The sequence below is a fragment of the Coenobita brevimanus genome, chromosome 47 (genome assembly GCF_032717465.1).
Source record: "Coenobita brevimanus isolate Jiangsu-jjx chromosome 47, ASM3271746v2, whole genome shotgun sequence".
In the NCBI taxonomy this organism is placed as follows: Eukaryota; Metazoa; Arthropoda; class Malacostraca; order Decapoda; family Coenobitidae; genus Coenobita; species Coenobita brevimanus.
In genome coordinates this window covers 8,042,996-8,064,225 of record NC_137000.1, presented here as the reverse complement: position 1 = coordinate 8,064,225, position 21,230 = coordinate 8,042,996, and the positions used below count along the sequence as shown (strand labels likewise).

Genomic DNA, 21,230 nt, shown 5'->3' with positions numbered 1-21,230 from the left:
CACACACACACACACACAAAGCCTCAGGCTGGCTCTTTTATGCGTGGCAAGTCACAGTGGAGTAAGAAAAGCTGAGAGGAAGGGGCCAGAGAGAGAAGGGAAGGTGGATGGGGGGATGAGTGATGATGCAAGGGTGGAGTGAAGGAGGGGAGGGAGGGTAGGTATGAGAGGGAGAATGAAATGCATAGTGGTGGTCACATTATTTGCCTATTTTATTTCATTCAGGGAAGGATAGAAAAGAGTTAATATTTGGTAGACAATGCTGCATCACACCTTGTATAGCAGCATCAGTTGAAAAGCTTTAGATAGGTGGTGATATAAAGGGCTGGCTTGTGAGAGAAATATACTGACATGACAGATCAAATACTAGTGCAGAGCCAGAAGTTTCCACCACAACACATTATTGCCTTGTCCAACATTTTGCAACTTGCAGTTTTTAGTCAGAGGAAAATATCATTCCGAGGTAATGAGAGGGTGCTGGGATTGCTGGACTGCCATTCAAACCAAAACCGACATGGAGTCCAGAATTATTTTATGTACAATTATATTTAATAGCCTTTTCATACAGAGATGCCATAAAATTATTGACATGATGGTGCCTATATAAAGGAAGTGTATACCGAGAGGATGATCATATTTACTGTGGACACAGCCATGCCAAATCTTGCATATATTTAGTTCCAAAAATTAATTACACGTAAGAGTAGTGGACGTTTCTTACACAAACATTACGGGAGTCAAAGCCATCCAGATTCAATTCTGCGTCTTAAGTGAAAACACACGGATAAACACAATATCTGACTCTGCACTAAAGTTTGGTTGGTCATGTCAGTACAGTAATCCCTCGATGATCCAGTTATGGTCCACATCCGCTCAGTAGGCCATGGTTCTATTATAACCATATCAGGAATTATTTGTCCATAACTGGACATAAGAGTTCTGGCTTTGGCAGCCGGCTGGCCAACAAAGGTCTGTTCCGTGGATCACCAGCCTCTCTGTCCACATGCTGGTAATAGACCCTAACCCACAAGCTGAGCGAGAATGGCTGTACGGATCCCTACCATTTAGTCAAAATCACCCGGCCACCCCGATCACCAGTAGGATACCGGCAGCGTGCGAGGAAGACAAAGCATGACCCACGAGCTGAGCAAGAATGGCTGTACAGATCCCTACTGTATGGCTGAAATCACCCGGCCACCCAGGCCGGCCTACAAAGTAAAAAAAAAGTCTGTTGTCTGGCTTACTGGCCTCTCTGACCACACACTAGTAACAGACTGTAACCCACAAGCTGAGTGAGGATGGCTGTATGGATCCCTACTGTATGGCCAAAATCACCTGGCCACTGCAATCACTGGCAATATTCCGGCAGAGCGTAAGGAAGACACAGCATAACCCACAAGCTGAGTGAGAATGACTGCATGGATCCCTCCCATATAGTTGAAATCCCCCTGGCCGCCCAGATTAGTCAGAAATTCCCAGCCAAGCACAGCCATCCGACCCCTTGCCGAATGGTCAAAGTTGCATCACCATCTGGATTACTCGTCAACTTATTAGGCCCATGATGTACGGGGACCCAGTGTTTCTGTCACGCTGCGACATTTGCTTGGGCGAGCGAAAAGGATCTCTATGCTTGTACGTCAGCGTGCTGCTTTTTGCTTGCATGCTCAGAGCCAAAAGTGGGTAGAGACATGGCAACACCGTACACTCCCAAGCGCTACCAAACCTCAGATCCCACCTTTGTCTCTCCATGTGGACGTGCTTGGCTGAGGTAAAACAATGGCAGCTTCCATTGTTGAATTTGTAGTGGTGAAGCCCTACCTTCTGCAGGCCTTAATTCTCTCCTGTGGTGTTCTCATGTGTGTGATGATGGCCCCACCACCCTCTGAGAAACACAAGAGGAGGGTTTTGACTCTGGAGAAGAAGCGTGAGATACTGGGCAAGGCTGACGTGGGCTCGCCACCTTTACACATTCTGCATAAATTTGACTTGCCCTGCTCAACTTCGTCGATATCAAGAAATCAAGGGACAGGCTGACTCAGTACGGGCAGGACTACAGCGATAACACTAGGAAAGGCAACCGAAAGGTGATGTCCCAGCCCTGCTATGTCATCATCGACCAATCGACTTTGGTTTGGTTCTGCCAGCAACGAGATGCCGGTGTGATTGTATGCAGGACGAAGTTGAAGGCTGCCGCTGAGAAGTTTGCACACCTGCACGATGTGCATGACTTCAATACATCAGAGGGCTGGCTCTTCCAGTTCAAACTTCAACATGGACTTACTGGTTGTAAAGTACATGGCAAGACTTTTGATGTGGCAGTGGAGGATGTTGAGCCATTTCGCCAGAAAGTGCAGCACCTGATCAAGAAGGAGGGCCTTGCTCTTGGTCAGGTGTACAATGCTGATGAAACTTGCCTGTTCTTCCGCTCCATGCCCACCAACACCCTGGTAGAAGAGACAGAGAAGACTGTGCCTGGCCAGAAGTTGTCCAAACAACATGTCTTAATGTTGTGCTGTGCCATTGCTAATGGGATGCACTGCCTCAAACCCATTATTGTCGGATGTGCAAAAATGCCACGTTGTCTCCGTGGGTTAATGGATTGCCTGCCTGTTGTGTGGTACCATTCTGCGAAGGCTTGGTTTACCACAAAGATCTTCAGAGATTGGTTCCACAGACACACTGTCAAGGAAGTTATCCATTAGCAGACAGAAGAACTTGGCATCCCTTGTGGCCAGGTGAAGGCTTTCCTGATCCTCAACAAAGCCCCGTGCATCCGTTGGAGAGGGATTTGATTGCTGATGAGGGCAGCATCAGGAGCATGTTTCTGTCATTGGATACAACTTTTCTTTTTTTTATGCAAGAAAGTGGGAACCAAAGGCCAGGAGCCTGCAAACCGTTCCTTCCAAGAAAAAACTAAAACAATACAAAAGAGAATCAAATTCAAGATCCATTCATTTCGAGATGCCTGGACACACTGCGTTTGAGAGACTGGAGATCATAGGAAGTAGGAAATACAGACAGAGGGAGACAGTTCCAGAGATGACCTGTTGCATAAATGAAGGACTGGGAGCAGCGGTTAACTCTTCCATTAGCGAGTTGGACAGAAAAGGGGTGAGATTTTGCTGCTAGATAGGTGCTATTCACCTGTCGTAGAGGTGGAGGAATGCATGCAGACAGCTCAGAGGAACAGTGACCATGGAAGTAACGACAGAAAAGAGATAAAGATGCAACAGTGCAGTGAAGAGACAGAGGTTGAAGGGAGCCAGTAAGAGGAGGAGATTTTATGAGACAAAAAGCCTTTGACTCCACCCTATTGAGAAGAGCTGTATGTGGGGAGCCTCCCCACACATGAGAGTTGTACTCTAAACAGGGGCGAATAAAACCCATGTATAAAGTCAACAACTGTGCAGGAGTAAAGAAGGTAGGGAGTCGGCTTAGCACACCTTATCTCTTGGAAGCAGATTTTACAAGAGATGCAATATGATCTATCCAAGATAAGTCCCAAGTGAATGAAATCCCAAGCATGTTCAAGGATGATGCAGGATTAAGCTGAATATTATTAAACATTAGTGGGTACACCTGTAGAAGATTGTGTCGTGTTGAAGGGTGTAAAAACTGAGTTTTTGATGCATTAAAAACAACAAAATTATTTTTACCCCAGTCAGAGATACGAGCCAAGTCAGACATTAGGTGTGCCATAGCCTCATCCCTTGTTTGCTGAAGTAACTGCTGAGATGGACATTGTGGGAATTGAATGGAAAGGTGAAAGGTGGAATCATCAGCGTACGAGTGGATAGGGTTAGATGTACAGCTTAGAAGGTCACTGATGAATAAAAGGAAAAGAGTTGGTGATAGGACAGAACCCTGAGGAACACCACTGTTGATAGATCTAGGAGAAGAACGATGACCGTCTACAACAGCAGCTATAGAACAACCAGAAAGGAAGCTATTGATGAAGGCACAGATCGGATAGAAATCGTAAGAGGGCAGTTTGGATATCAAAGAGATATGCCAGACTCAATCGAAAGCCTTTGAGATGTCAAGTGCAATGACAAAACTTTTGCCAAAGTCCCGAAAGGAGAATGACCAGGAGTCTAAAAGGTAGGTGAGATGATCACCAGTGGAGCGCCCCTGACAGAATCCATCCTGATGATCAGAAAGGTTGTGATAGGAAAGATGCTTTAAAATTTTTCTGTTAAGAACTGACTTGAAAACTTTTGAGACACAGGATGTTAAAGCAATTGGACGATAGTTAGAGGATTGGGAATGGTCACCCTTCTTTGGGACTGGCTGAATGAAAGCAAACTTCCAGCAAGAAGGAAAGGTACAAGTTGACAGACAAAGGCAAAAGTGTTTACCTAGGCAGGGTGTAAGCACTGAAGCATAGTTCTTGAGGATGACAGGAGGGACTCCATCAGGCCCATATGCCTTGTTAGTATTGAGGCCAGTGATGGCAGAAAATACATCAGTCGAAGACATTTTAATGTCAGCCATGAGGAAGTAAGAGGGGGGAAGTGATGGAGGAACAGCACCAGAATCGTCTAAGGTGGAACTGGAGGAGAAAGTCTGAGCAAAGAGATCTGCTTTATCATTAGAAGAAATAGCTACAAAGCCATCAGAATAGAAAAGAGGAGGGAAAGATGATGATGTAAAGTTGCTAGAAAGGTTTTTGGCAAGGTGCCAGAAGAAGCGGGAAGAATTCGAGTTCGAGAGTTGAGAGCATTAGTACGGATGAAATTATTTTTAGCAAAGCGAAGAACAGACTTAGCACGATTCCGGGCAGAAACATAAACAAGATGTGATTCAGGGGTGGGTTGGCTTCGGTACCTTTTACAGGCCCTCTCCTTGTTGCGGACATCAGGACAAGTGTGATTAAACCAAGGCTTTCTTGCATTAGTCAAAGGATACGAGAAGGGAATGTATGCTTCCATGCCTGTGAGAATAACCTCAGTAATGCGCAAGGCACACTCAGATGACTCCCGACCATGGAAGCAATAATCATTCCATGGAAAATCAAAGACGTACCGCCTGAGGGCCTCCCAATCTGCTGCTCCAAAGTGCCACAGACGACGTTTCTTTGGAAGGTCCGCAGGCCGTACTGGAGCGATAGGACAGGTTAAAGTAATAAGGTTGTGATCGGAGGACCCCAACAGAGAGGAAAGATTAACAGTGTAAGCAGAAGGATTAGTTGTAAGGAAGAGGTCAAGTACGTTGGAGCTCTCTCCAAGGCGGTCAGGGATACGGGTAGGGTGCTGTAGAAGCTGCTCTAGGTCAATAAGGATAGAAAAGATGTAGGCCTCTTCACCAGGTGGATCAGTGAAAGGAGAGGAGGGCCAAAGGTGGTGGTGAACATTGAAATCTCCGAGAATGGAGATTTCTGAGAAAGGAGAAATGGATAGAATGTGTTCCATCGTAGAAGTAAGATAGTCGAAGAATTTTTCATAGTAGAATTAGGAGATAAGTAAACAGTGCAGATATATTTAGTCAGAAAATGACAAGAAAGCCGAAGCCTGAGAGTAGAGAATTCAGAAGAATCAAGTTCAGGAACATGAAAGCAAGATAAATTGTTGCGTACATATACACAACAGCCACCTGTGGCTTTGAAATAAATATAGAGAAAGTAGGAGGAAACAGAAAAGGGTTTGCTGTCAGTTGCCTCATACAGCTGAGTCTCTGTCAAGAGGAGAAGGTGAGGTTCAGAGCAGGAGAGATGTTCGACAGAGAGAAAGTTAGAGGAAACGCTGCGAATGTTGCAGAAATGAAGAAGTGAGTCAGGCAGTGGTTCAAGGCATCTCTCTGAGTCGTCACTGGGAGAGGTGCGGATGGTGGGGTAATTTATGGTCCCCCCCCTCCCCCCGCCAACTCCAAGGCATGACTGATTGATGCCATTTTTCTTTTTAAAATTTTGAAAAGGTAGTGTAGTGTGTGCTGTGCATGTAGTTTGGTGCTGACAGTTAGAGAAACTTGTATTAGAGAGCATGTTGGCCTACTCTCTGTGTTACTGAAGCAATGAAAAAGTTCAGCAAAGGGGGATGGTCAAGAACTAGTCCTGAGAGCAAATAAAATAGGAGCTCCAGCTCTCCCTGTCATCAGCTTTCCATCCACCTTGGGAGTACTGCCAGCTTGACTGGTGCTACAGTCTACTCCTACCGCTCTCATTCAACCAATGGACAAGGGTGTTATCGTGGCAGCCAAGAGATTGTACCACCAGAGGTTCCTCAACAAGGTGATGGTGGTTCTTGAGGACGAGGAAGGGGTCAACACACGTGAGGAATGGACCTTGGAGAATCTACGGCTTTATAACATCAAGTCTGCAGTTTTCAACTGGGCCAATGCTTGGAAGGAAGTCTCAATCAAAACCTTGGAAAGTGGTAGGTCTTGTCTCCTTCAGGGATGCAAGGCCATGTATGACTTTGAAGGATATGATGTGGATGATTCCACCTTCGGCTACGAAATGCAGGTGAGGAAATGGATGTCAACGATGGGAGGGATTGGTTGGATGATGACAGCATCCAGGTTATCAGACATGGTCTGATGGGGAAATTGCCACTGTTGTCTCTGTGTGGCCGACAGAGGAAAGCAACGAGGACGAGGACAAGGACCCTGACTCTGGCTGCCCTGGCACTGCATCACTCTCTCATTGTGGTATGCTGCAGGCCGGCACTGAGAAGGTGCTCGAATATGCCAAGCACCCTCATTGTGACAGGGAGTTGGTGCCACTCAAGATGGCCATGGATCTGCGGGTAGTCAGAGATGCTGTCATCCTCTGACAAAACTGCTGCACCTATCGTCAGACGAAGATCAACTCCTTTTTTAAGCCCACCATCCTCATGAGTACCAGCCCCTTCTCCCCACCACGACCACCAACTCTTGCCTGACCCCAGTCATCACTCTAGGACCCACAACCAAGCACATCAACAGCCGTTGAGTTGCTGTTAGACATGAGCTTGCAGCTGTTTTCAGAGAGTCCTGAGGTGGGTAGAGCTCTATTATCTTGCAGCAAATCACCGCTCATCGGCTGGCTTCAGCAGGTATGGGAGGAAGAGGAGGAGTTCTTTGACCTTTGCTAGGTGGCTGTGTTAGCCACTACAGAACATGGGATGACTGAACACTTCCTGCAACCTGGCAGGTGCCTGTCTGCCACTCACTGGGTAGTAACTGTACTTTTTTTTTTTTCTTTAATAATTTTTATTATTTGTGCATTGATTTCTTAGTGTTTAGGATTAGAATGCTTATTCCAATGTGTGCTCTGATGTCTAAAAACAGCCAAAAGTATGCACAACACTGCCAAAATTAGGAGAGGTACTGTGTGTGTTGGTAGTTTTTTTTTTTTTAATGCATTGTTTTCTTAGTGTTTAGGGTTATACTGCATACTGCAATGTGTATCTTGATGACCAAAAACAGCCAAAAGACTTCACAACACTGCCAATATTAGGAGAGGTACTGTACATATTGGTAGGGTTTTGCATATTGTTTTGTTGTTGTTGTTGTTTATGCATTGTTTTCTTAGTGTTTAGGATTATACTGCATACTCCAATGTGTGTTTGACATCTAAAAACAGCCTAAAGACTGCAGAACACTGCCAAAATTAGGTGGGGTACTGTGCATATTATTTTTTTTATTTTATGTACCGCTTTCTTAGTGTTGAGGATTATATTGCAATGTGCGTTCTGATGTCTAAAAACAGCCCAAAGACTGCAGAACACTGCCAAAATTCAGAGGCATGCTGAACATATTGGTAGGGTTTTGCATTTTGTTTGTGTGTGTGTGTGTGTGTGTGTGTGTGTGTGTGTGTGTGTGTGTGTGTGTGTGTGTGTGTGTGTGTGTGTGTGTGTGTGTGTGTGTGTGTGTGTGTTTTTTGGGGGGTTGTTGTTTATGCATTGTTTTTGTGTTTATGATTACACTGTACAATGCAATGTGTTTTGATGTCTACAAACAGCCAAAAGACCACAAAACACAGCCAAAATTAGGAGGGGCACTGTACATATAGGCTGGGTATGGGTACAGTAAGAGGTAAAGAGAGTTAGACAGGGTGTTAAAGAAATTAATTGAGGAGTGAAAGATAAAAATAGTAGATCACTAGTGGAGAAGGGAGAAAAAGTGAGCAGATGGAGTGAACACTTTAAGGAATTGCTGAACGTAGAGAATGAAAGTAACGCAAGTATAAGTGGCTTGGGAATGGCTGGGAGAAGGAGGGATGTGGGAAGAGAGGAAGAAATCAGTAGGATGGAAGTTGTAGAAGCAATGAGAAAAGTCAAAATAGGGACAGCCCCAGAAACTGATGAAGTGTGTGATGAAATGCTGAAGCATGGGGGAGAGATAGTAGTAGAATGGATATGGAAGATATGCAGATTGTACTGGGAGGAAGGTAAAGTCCTGGAGGATTGGAAGTCAGGTATAATTATTCCCTTGTACGAAGGAAAAGGGGAGAAGTGTGTGGTAATCATAAGGGCATTTGTCTTCTTAGTGTAACAGAAAAAGTATATGGTAGGATACTCATGGACAGAGTTAGGGAAATAACAGAGGAATTAGTTGGAGAAGAACAGGGAGGTTTTGGGAAGGGAAAAGATTGTGTAGATCAGATATTCATTTTTAGGTCTTAAGTGGAAAAGTTTCTAAAGATGGGAAAGAAGTTGTATGCAGCCTTCATGGATTTGGAGAAAGCATATAACAGGGTGGACAGACAAGGACTGTGGAATGTATTAAGAATATATGGAGTAATTGAGAAGTTGTTGAATGCCATGAAGAGTATGTATGAAGGTACAAAGGCTGCAGTGTGTGTGGACAGTGAACTGAGTGACTTTTTCTATTTGAAGGTTGGATTGAAACAGGGATATGTCATGTCTCCATGACTGTTTAATCTGTATATGGATGGGGTTATAAAAGACATACAAAGCAGGGCAGTGGATGTTGGAGCAGCCCTAATGAGAGAGGGCACTGTGTGGAGACTCCTTGTACTGTTGTTTGCAGATGATACTGTGTTGTTAAGTGAAGATGAAGGGGAGCTGCAAGGCTTGGTGGATGAGTCTGGGAGAGTGTGTAAGAAACAGATAAAGGCGAATGTAGGGAGGAGTAAAGTTATGGTCTTCGAGAGAAGTGAAGTCAGTGAAAGTACTGTGAGGTTGGATAAGGAGGAAATGGAAAATGTGAGTGCATTTAAGTACTGTACTTGGGTAGTGTGATGAGTAAGGATGGAAGTTTGGAGGATCAAGTATTTGAAAGGGTACAACAAGGAAGAAAAGTTGCTAGTTCTTTGAAAGCAGTGATAAGAAACAGGGACATGGGTATGGAAGTGAAAAAGTTACTGCATGACAGTAATGTAATACTAACTCTAACATATGGAAGTGAAGCTTGGACCTTCTTGGAGGGACACAAGTCAAGAGCGAAGTCAGCGGAAATGAGTTATCTGGGAGAAGCATGTGGAGCCACAAAGAGAGACAGACTGACAAATGAGGAAGTGAAGGAGCATTGTGGTGTAGATGTGGATGTAATAGGAAGTATTAGGAGAAACACAGGTGGTTTGGCCATGTGGAGAGGATGGAGAGTGAGACTGACAAGGAGAGTGTATGTGAGTGAGGTAGAAGGGGGGTAGAGGGAGAGGGAGGCCGAGGATGAGACGGAGGGATGGAGTGGAGAGGTATATGGGAGAGGGGGGTGCAAGCTGGGAGCAGGGTAGTGAAATGGTGGGAGACAGGGAAACGTGGAGGCGATTTGTTTGTGGTCACCCCTTACGGGATTAGGGTGTCTGGCAATAGATAGATAGATGGGTGCAGTTGAGGATATTGCTCCATAGCGAACATCCCTTTGGCTCTATTATGTCAGGTAACCAATGGATTACTGTATCTTTCTCTCATGAGCGAGGCCTTGATATCACCATTCTAGTGCTAGTTATCTGATGCTGCTATACAAGATGTAATGTAGCATTACCTACTGAATATTAACTCCTTTATATCATGCCCTAAATGAAAGAAAACACAGTAGACAAATACCCCTGTAATGTGACCACCACTTCGAATTTCAATTTCCCTCCCCTACCCACCCTCCTCCCCTCCCTCACTCCACCCCTGCACCACCACTCGTTCCCCCACCCAACTTCCCTTTTCTCTCTGGCCCCTCCCTCTCAGCCCCTTGTACTCCACAGTGACTTGCCACACATAAAGGAGCCAGCCTGAGGTGCAGGGTACAAGAGGATATTTATGACCACAGCTGTACTTCTCATTTTATTCTTATTATAGTGCCTCCAAATGATTTTAATCAGCTGTGGAATTACATTTTGAACTAGAGGTATGAGATAAAGCCTGCCATACTCCCTTCAAAATAAGTTGCCTTTCTTTGTTGAACCAAATCGTCTGGCAGTAGCAAGAGCAAAAAATATAAACTATATTGAGGGAGTTACAGGTAAATGCTGAACATAAATTGAATCTGTCAGCTCCCCCAATTTATAGTGCCAGAGTGAGAAAAAAGTTGTGATATTCTGAAACAAACCCCTTTCATAATGAGAACTGCCTTTAATTGTGAAGGGATGACTCCCTGAACTGGAGTCAGGATTGAGAATGGGCGAAATTTCTCACACAGATGTGGAAAAAGCATGCAACAATGTAAATACAGAAGAATTCTGGAAGGTGTTGCATATATAAATATACTGTGGATGGAAGGCTGCTGAATGCTGTTAAGAGTTGTTATGATGGCAGTGAATTCTATACTGTACAAGGATAGATGAGCGTCTAAGAGTGGTTTCCTAGCAGTGTTGCAGTGAGACAGGGAAGGGTTATGTCCTCAGTTGCATGGGGACTGCATGAAGTTTTAATGTCAACATTAACTTATGAGAGAGAGACTTTCATGTGGCTATACACAGGGAGTGAAATTTTTCCAAGAGGGCCAAAGAGAGGACTTTGGGAAAATTTTGGGATTACACCATACCAATTAGCCGTACAACATGAGTTTCAATGGCACGATTTGTGCATTTCAACTTGCAGGGCAAAATTCTTGGATACACTTGGGATATAAACTGAGAGTCTACTGAACAGAGTTATCAAGTTATTAAATGCTGTACAGCAAGGTACTGTATTTTATTACATTTAAAATTTTAACCTGGAAGATTTATAAATAGCACATTCCTGTATTGTATGACTAAAAAACTAACCTTAGTGCTCTGATGGCTGCTGTTTTTGTTTCATCCTCCTTGCAGTTAGCGAGCATGTCAATTACTTCACCAATTACCTCAAGTGCAACAAATCTATCTGAGCTGGGCTTATGCTGCGCTTGGTTGGCTATCGTCCGACATGCACGCATCTGCAGCGGCTCACACTTGGCACACTTGAGCACATTGAGGAGATGAGGCACTCCTCCACCCCGGTACACCTAGAGAAATATACATTCCATAAATTATACTGCACCGGGGATTATGTTAAAATTATCGACCATTTGTAAACAGCAAGGTACAATGGGCTCTCATTGCATGGTGCCTGCTCAACTTTCACAATTCTTTTTTCCCATAACAACCACAAAATATCAACCCTTTCCCTAACATGTGAATTCTCCTATCAACCGCAATGCTGGACCACACGGAATCAGTTATGGCTTGTGGGAAACATGATGAACCAAGCACATAAGTGTAGGCTGAGTTGAGTTAGGAATACAGACAAGCAGCTTATACATGAGGACATGCTGGAAGAGGGAGAAACAGAACAAGAAATGATGCAAAGTCAAGATATGAAAAATGCTAAGAGTGCAAAGGCAGTAACCAGTGTCTGCAAACCAATCACCTGAGTGCTGACTGATATGCTGGCTGCGTATGAGAAAGCCAAAGAGTTCATTAGTGGTGATCTTTATGAAAGCCAAAATGAAGGGTATCCTAGACCAGGCAGAGGTGTAGTCCTGAAACACTACAAGTAAGTGAAATGCAAACATCAGACCTTGATCATTTGTTTTCTTGCCACTATACCCTCATCTGCTACACAGGAAGAGCAAGATGACACATAGAGTGACTCCAACATGACTGAAAAATGGAATCTCTTATCAGCCTGTTGTGTAATCTGCTGATTTTGAAGGCATCTTGTAGGAACCTAAGACAAGCTGGGCCCAGTAAGCTTTACATACCCACCCATCCTCCTTACCATGCTACACACAGCATTCACCTCTGTTCAAGCAGCTAAATACCCGATTGCCTTCTGTATTGTAGTGCATATTACACTATGCAGTCTTGTGCAATACTATCCACTAAATGACCCAATGTGTTAAACTTGGCTGCTTGTTTGGTAGGAGGTGTAAAATGCCATACTGTAGTAGTATAAGAGCAGCTGGTCACGCATGGTCAAATCAGTAAACTCTTCTCAAAAGTTTGTGTAATAATGTTTCACGATTCTCACTTGTTGCATGAGATGTTAAAACAAGAGCCCACTGTACAGTATGCTATTGTATAGTATAAACAACCAAGAATGGCACTGGTATTCTAACTCATGTAAATAGTACATCCATAAAATTATGAGAGAAAGAGTCCTCATCAGAAGTCAGGGATGATTCAAATTATCACAATTATTTCCAAAAAACTGGTACAGAACTGCCTATTAAGGAAAATGGTAACTCATCCTCACAGATGGCAATGAAACTATTAATAGGCAAATCTTTTGTAATTTATTGGGATTTGTAATTTATTGGGATTAAACAACAATCACTCTCATCTTAAATGTCGGGACCAACTGCTTAGCCCCGGGCTCCTATGCTCTTCATGGGGCAGTGTAGGATTGGATGATGGATGGATGGATTTAACAACAAAAGAACATTAAGAAAGGGACTCTCAGTGAGGACTGGATGTAATGTGTATGATTACATTATATAAAGTAATGAACATACAAACTTAAATTACTTAACAAATAATGTCTTATTTTAAAAAATATGACAGAGTAACTGTACTGTTCATACTTTACTAATACAGGATATTGTCCAAAACAGAACACATGCAAGGCTTACCTCAACCCTTGCTTCTTCATCAGCACAAGAAGCACTGAGGATGCTGAGAGCTCCATTCAGTATTTCCTCATTTGGTCTTTGTATAAGCTTAAGCATCTGAGGTATTAATCCTAGCTGTCTGAAGAGAAATGCAACTAAGATTAATTATATTTTAACCGAATACACTATATGTACCCATTAAACATGACTAAATACTACAGTCTATAGCTGGGTATAGAGGCTCCTTGTAAAAAGGCTTTTAATGTCAGCTTTTGCAGATACAAAGGGAATTCTTTAATAATAGTATTCTCTGACCAGAGCTATGAGGTTGTTTTAGGATATCCAGCTGTATGTACAATGACTTACAGATACATGTGGTGTTTTAACTAAATCAGCCTGCCACTCACTGCAGCGCAGATTTGCGTATTCAATATAGGGTGTGTATATATATATATATACTGTGTGGTAGGACGGGGCATTCACCATCCACTCATTCGATGCAGTGCTGCTCTCGGGTGTCTGCCCTTTCCTCCCCTCCATCCTTCTGTTCTTCCATCCTCTTCTGTCTTTCTTTCCTTCATTCTTTCCTCTTCCTTCTGCCTGTGGGTGACTCTACACAAGTGATAAGCCAAATGGTTTCCTGTACACCAGGAAACCATTTGCTTTGCCAAATTTTGGCACCTGGTAGTTTAGTGGGTAATTACGGAGTTCCAATCGGATTGAGAGGGTGAAGGTTTACATCCAATGGGTCGTTGGGGTTTATTGCTCACATAATACCATTCAGGGATGAGTGAAGCTGGTCAGTTTCATCTTAAATGTCAGGACCAACTTGCCTAGCCCCGGGCTCCTACGCTCCTCATGGGGCAATGTAGGATTGGATGATGATTGATGATGATGATATATACTGTATATATATATATATATATCTATATATATAGATATATATATACAGTCAGACCCCTACTTATGAAGGATTGACTTATAAAAAATCTGCAGATACAAAAAAAATTGTGTGTGTCTGTGTGTTTGTGTGGTGGGCCAGTCATAGCAAGGAAAGATGGGGTCAGGTGAAGACACAGACAGGGAGGTGAGGTGGTAATTGCAGTTCAGGGAAGGGTAGGGGATAAATGGAGGAATGGAGACAATAATGGGCTTTACTTTGGGGGGGAGGGGAGGAAGAGAGAGAGAGAGAAAGAGAGAGGATAGCACAGAAGTAGGTATGGTGTAGAAAGGTGACGGAGCAGAGGAAAAGAACTTTGTGACCTCAGTAATTATAGTATATATACAGGCAGTCCCCAACTTACAAAAAAAAATGGTTCTTAAAGGTCTTTCGTAAGTCCATCTCTCATTTTCTCTCTCTCTCTCTCCTCTCCAAACCAACCCTAATCCCATAATTACTATGGACACAAAGTTCTTTCCCTTTATCCCATCTCCTTTATACTTCATACCTACTTCTGTGCTATCCTCTCTCTCTCTCTCTCTCTCCTCTCCAACCTAACAAAATCCCATAATTACTGAGGTCACAAAGTTCTTTCCCTCTACCCAATCCTCTTTCTACTCCATATCTACTTTCGTGCTATCCTCTCTCTCTCTCTTATTCTCTCTCTCTCTCTCTCTCCAACCCAACCCTAATCCCATAATTACCGAGGTCACAAAGTTCTTTCTCTTTTCCCCATCCCCTTTCTACTCCATACCTACTTCTGTTCTATCCCCCCCCCCTCTCTCTCTCTCTCCAACCCAACCCTAATCCCATAATTACCGAGGTCACAAAGTTCTTTCTCTTTTCCCCATCCCCTTTCTACTCCATACCTACTTCTGTTCTATCCCCCCCCCCCTCTCTCTCTCTCTCCAACCCAACCCTAATCCCAAAATTACTGAGGTCACAAAGTTTTTTCCCTCTACCCCATCGCCTTTCTACTCCATACCAATTTCTGTGCTCTCTCTCTCTCTCTCCCCCACCCACATTAAAGCCCATTATTGTCTCCACTTCTCCACTTATCCCCTACCCTTCCCTGAACTGCAATTATCACCTCACCTCCTTGTCACTGTCTTCACCTGACCCAATCCTTCATTGCTATGATTGACCCCCCTCCCCCCCACACACAATTTTTTTTGTATCTGTGGATTTTTCGTAAGTCGATTCTTCATAAGTAGGGGTCTAAATGTATATATATATATATATATATATATATATATATATACTGGGTATATACATACAGGCTGTCCCCGCTATAACAATGAGATGTATTTGGGAAAACTCATAGTTGAGCCAGGGTACCGTTAAATGGGGATTTTATAACACAGAAAGTAGTACCGGTATACAGGAAGTGTTTGGGAGCCTTGGGATTCCCCCCCATCCAAATAAAAAACTCACCCAAATGAGTCCCAAAACAAGAATCTAGCTCACCTGAACCCCCAAATAGCTTTGAAACAAGCTAAAATAAGTTTAAAACAGTTAACAACTCACCTAAACCTAAAAATAAATTCTGAAAATCATCAAAAATAAGTCTGGAAAAAAGCAAACTTAGTAAACTGTACCCAAAAATGACAGTTTTCACCCACCTTATGCCTAAAACACATTAATCTAAGTCTAAAAGCAGTTTATAAATCAACGTAAACACAAAACTTAGTCTAAGATATTAAAATCAGTTTAAAAAAAACAAAGCCCATTGGATAGCCTGGGACTGGCCATCATTAGGTGGGGAAGGGTGTTAATATTTTTACGTCACTAAGGCGTGGTATTGCATAACGTGGGATCGTATAACAGGGTATAAATACAGTACAGTAAAAGCTCCCTAAGTCGGCATTCCCTAAGTCAGAATTAAACATAAGTCAGCACGGCTCCAAAATATTCATTCAAAAAAATCATTTTAGAAAACTGACCACGTGGCAAAAAAATAAGTCAGCAAAATACCGACTAATAATAACCCAAACTCGGCATCATGTGAGGCGTGAGGCGTCAGTGTATCCTGTTCAAATTTGCAGGTCAAAACTAAGTCGGCACATTGGCTGTTAGCCGGCAATATGCCAACGTAGGTGGTATAAACATACCGAGTTGCCGCGCCGTGCATCATGTGGAGCTCAGTCTTGCCCCAGCCACCACTGATACTTTGTAACAGGTCTCTCCTGCTTCCTTGTGACTGTGACAAAGTGTTGCGCATTTTTCAAAAGTGCTTATACCGCATCTTGCCATCATGTCTCTGCATGGTACCAAGGGAGTCTCTGGGACAAAGGGAATGAAGCTAAGACTCTAAGCCTGCAGGAGAAGCTGAAAGTCTTCGCACGAACAGACACTGGCACCTCTATATGATATGTTTGTGCTGAGTTCGACATCAAGCCCAGCATCTTGTATGACGTCAAGAAAAACAAAGAGAAAATTCATCCTCAGTACAGTAATTTTACTGCAACAGTGATGTAAATTAGTGATAAAGGCCTGTGTAGAGTATACTGTAGTACAGTATGTTAAGTGTGATTAAGTGAAGAGTACAGTATGTTAAGTATGGTTATGGTTAGAAATTTGTGCACAGAAGTGATCTTGAGCTCCCCAAACACCTCCACATCCTACCAAAAGGCCTCCTTTACACTTGGATCACATCCTACTACTGTATGTAAACATGGTGATATAAAACATTTTTTTTTCTTTCTTTTTTTACAGGGTGAGGAAAAGCTGATTCTCATAAGTCGGCACTTCACCCAAGTCAGCAAGGACTCAGCCCTATTATGTCGACATGGGGAGGTTTTACTGTATACCGTATATATATATATATATATATACATACTGTATAATCCTGTAAGGGATGGCCACAAACAAATTGCCTCCATGTCACCCTGTCCCCCCCCATTTCACTGCCCTGCTGCCAGCTCAGACTCCCCCCCTCTCATATACCTCTCCACTTCATCCCTCCATCTCATCCTTGGCCTCCCCCCCCATATCCCACTCTTCACCTCACTCACATACACTTTCCTCATCAGCCTCTCGCTCTCCATCCTCTCCACATGGCCAAACCACATCAATGTGCTCCTCCTAACACTTCCTATCATATCCACATCCACACCACAACGCTGCTTCACATCCTCATTTGTCAGTCAGTTTCTCGATGTGATTCCACAGGCTCCTCTCAAATAACTCATTTCCGCTGATCTCACTCTTGACTTCTGTCCCTCCAACAAGGTCCAAGCTTCACTTCCATACATTAAGAGTTGATATCAAATACTTGTCATGTAGTAAGTTTTTCACTTCCATGACACTTCCCTGTTTCTTATCACTGCTTTCAAGGAACCAGCAACCTTTCTTCCTTGTTGTATTCTTTCAAGCACTTCACCCTCTAAACTTCCATCCTTACACACTCACATTTTCCATTTCCTCCTCATCCAACCTCACTGTACATTCACTGACTTCACTTCTCTCAAAGACCATAACTCTACTCCTCCTTACATTCGTCTTTATCTGATTCTTACACATTCTCCCGAACTCATCCACCAAGCCTTGCAGCTCCCCTTCATCTTCACTTAATAACACAGTATCATTTGCAAACAACATACTGCCCTCTCTCATTAGGGTCACTCCGACATCCACTGCCCTATCTTGTATCTCTCTTATAACTCCATCCATGTACAGATTGAACAACCATGGAGACATGACACATCCCAGTTTCAATCCAACCTTCAAATTAAAAAAATTCACTCAGTTCACTGTCCACACACACTGCGGCCTTAGCACCCTCATACATACTCTTCACAGCACCCAGTAACTTCCCACCTACTCCATATAGTCTTAATACTTTCCACAATCCTTGTCTATCCACCCTGCCGTATGCTTCTTCCAGATCCATGAAGGCCGCATACAACTTTTTTTCCTTCTCTGGAAACCTTTCCACTAAAGATCTAAGAATGGATATCTGATCTACACAACCTCTTCCCTTCCTAAAACCTCCCTGTTCCTCATCAACTAATTCCTCTGTTATTTCCCTAACTCTGTCAATAAGTATCCTACCATATACTTTTCCTATTACACTAAGAAGACAAATACCCATATGATTACCACACACTTCCTTTTCCCCTTTTCCTTTGTACAAGGAAATGATTATGCCTGACTTCCAATCCTCCGGGACTCTACCTTATACCCAGGCCAATCTGCACATCTTCCACATCCATTCTACTACTCTCTCTCCCCCATGCTTCAGCATTTCACCACACACTCGATCAATTCCTGGGGCTTTCCCCATTTTAACTTTCTTCATTGCTTCCACAACTTCCATCTTACTGATTTCTTCCTCTATTCTCGTATCCCTCCATCTTCCAGCCATTCCCCAGCCACTCACATTTGCATTACTTTCATTCTCTATGTTCAACAATTTCTTAAAGTGTTTCTCCATCTGCTCACTTTTTCTCCCTTCTCCACTGGTAATCTACCATTTTGATCTTTCACTCCCCAATTAACTTTTTTGGCACCGTGTCCAACTCTCTTTACTTCTTCCCAGGGCATTTTCTTACATTCTCTCCATGTTACACCCAAATTCCTTCCAAATTCCTCATCCACTCTCTTTTTACTTTCTGTTACTAATCTTTTCACCTCTCTTTTCCTCTCACCATAAAACTCTCTCTTCCATCTCTCAACTTCTTCCACACCCTTGTTAAAACATCCACTCATTATATGCTTTCTTCTTTTGTGCCACAGCCATCTCACCTCTTCATTCCACCATGCTGTTCCTTGCACCCCCTTTTGTCTTCTCTTCACCCCACACACCACCTCACATGCTGCACAGATTTCTTCTGTGAATATCTTGCACACAACTTCCACATCCTCCATCTGCTCCAATCCATATTTACCCAATCGCTCCTCCACTTCTCTCTTATATTCTGCCTTTTTCTCATCCTCTTGTAACCTTCCCACCCTCCTTGTATATACTATTTCCTCCTGTCCTTCCTTTCTTCGATTTCTCCATTTCACTTGGACCTTGATTCTCACCACCTCCAAGTGGTGGTCAGAAAGTCCACTCCCCCAACCTCTATATGCTCTTGCATCCATTACACACCTTTGGATCCTTTCATCCACACACACATAAGCAATCACTGCCTTCCATTCATTCAGTTCACCACCCACCCTTCTCATCACTTGCCATGTATACCTGTGGATCATTTTGTGCCTGAAAAGGGTATTGGCTATCACCAACCCCCTCCCGGAACAAATGTCCATTGAAGCACTGCCATTCCCATCAATCTCAGCAGGCACACCTCACTCACCAACTATTCCATCCACCTTCGCATTCCCTATTTTACTATTCATATCGCCAATCAAAAACACTCTCTCATTCCATTCAAATTTTTCCATGCACACTTCCACATTTGTCCAGAACTCTTCTCTCGCTTTGCTTGCACGATCTTGCGTTGGCGCATACAAGCACAAAATCGACCACATTTGTAGCCCTACTTTCAATCTTACCCACACAATGCCAACTGATCCATACTCTCTTATATTCTCCTTCCATCTGTTACTCATAACAATACACTCTCCTTCTTTTGCTCTCTCATTCTCACCTACTCTTGCACATATACCCCATCCATATTCCCATTCTCTCACACTCTCACTTCTCCATTTTGTTTCAGTTAATCCACATACATCCACATACATTTCAATTAATACACACACACACACACACACACACACACAGAAATATATATACAGTATATATATATATACACCATCCATCCATCCATCCATCACCCACTCCTACGTTGCCCCAGGAGGAGCGTAGCAGCCCTGGGCTGGGCAAGTTGGTCCTTACAATTAAAATGACAGTGACCACCCTCACTCGTCCCTGAGTGGCATTTCATGGCAATAAACCGCAACCACCCCTTGGATATAAACCTACAAAGGCTCAATTTGACTGGAATGCCTTAATTACCCACTAAACCACCAGCTGCCATAATTTGGTTATATGATTACCACCCAAGGTAGTAAATGGTTTCCTGGTGTACAGGAAACCATTTGGCTTGTCACTCAGTGTAGAGTCACCCATAGGCAGAAGGAAGAGGAAAGAGTGAAGGAAAGAAAGAAGGAGGAGGGAGTGTAATGTCACCTGTAGGCAGAAGGAAGAGGAAAGAATGAAGGAGAGAAAGACAGAGGAGGAAAGATGGAAGAGAGGAAAGGGGAGACACCCAAAGCAGCACTACATTGAGTGAGTGAATGGTGAGTGCCCCCACATACCACTACTTTAAAATAATACTTTAATAATAATAATAATAAAAATAATAATAATAATAATAATTTACAGTATAAGCTAACTTCATACAAACCTAAAGACAGTGAGATTATCACTGTTTGTAAGCAACTTCTTCTTTATCTCCCGGAGTCCTCTGATGACTTTGTCATTATTAGTGGACTTAAGTAGATCACATAATATTTTGCCTTTTTGTTTGTCCATTACAGGTGAAGATATCTGTAAACAAAAAATGATATTGTAATGCATCATTACATAATATTTCTGTAATCTTATCCTTCTGCAATTACTAAAGAACTCTACAGTACAAATTCATATTGCTATACCTATACAGTGATCCCTCAATTATCCGGAGGTGTTCAGTATCCGGACACTGGGCCTTGGCTCTATTAAACCATTATCCGAATTACTTGCCATTATCCAGACAGACATATGTGTGCCTGAGATCTTCGGCTGGCCAGCTGGCATGTCCAAACATTCAGTATCATGGCCGCTGGGCTCTAGCCATGAGCAGGAAGTAGTTTGTAACCCACAACCTGAGCTAAAATGTCTGTCTGTTCCGGTACTGAATGGTCAAAATTGTGCGCTCGTCCTATCACTCCCAACGAATCTCCAGCATCTGAGTAATACGATTGTAACCTGCAAGTGGTGTCAAAACATCCGTGCGCGTTCCTCATTGAATATCAAATATCGTGTGGCCACAGGGGCTAAGTCTTTCCCAACTGCCACCTCTATCGAACACAGACCACAAGCCATGAGTACATGTTTGGCGAAAGCGGCTGTCCGTCTCTCTATCGAAGGTCGAAAGTCCCCCAATCACAGTGCATTGTGTTTCCACATGGCCACTCGGCGTCTAATGGATTGCAAGCCATGAGTAAATGTATGGCAAAAGTGCCAGTCTGCCTGTTGACAGAAGGGGAAAATCCTGCCCACAGCCTCACCTTTACCCCCCCTACTGTCCCTCCTCCATACCCTCCCAGTTCCCCCCTCATTCCCTCTGTCCTTACCCTCTTCCGTGGTGATAACATTGACTTGTAAGTTTTCAAAGTTTTTTGTGATTAT

At 43.3% G+C, this 21,230-nt stretch overlaps 1 protein-coding gene across 1 annotated transcript in view; it reads right to left on the bottom strand.

The window, feature by feature from the left end:
• Window positions 1-20,372, bottom strand: part of LOC145399009 (uncharacterized) — a 60,893-nt gene extending 40,521 nt beyond the window's left edge. The window contains exons 1-3 of the mRNA XM_080271738.1: window positions 20,245-20,372; window positions 12,970-13,087; window positions 11,144-11,361 (exon numbers count right to left, since the gene is read on the bottom strand). Of these exons, the coding sequence (XP_080127864.1) occupies window positions 11,144-11,361; window positions 12,970-13,087; window positions 20,245-20,372 (464 nt within the window). The remainder of the gene's footprint in view (window positions 1-11,143; window positions 11,362-12,969; window positions 13,088-20,244) is intronic.
• Between the last annotated feature and the right edge of the window lie 858 nt (window positions 20,373-21,230).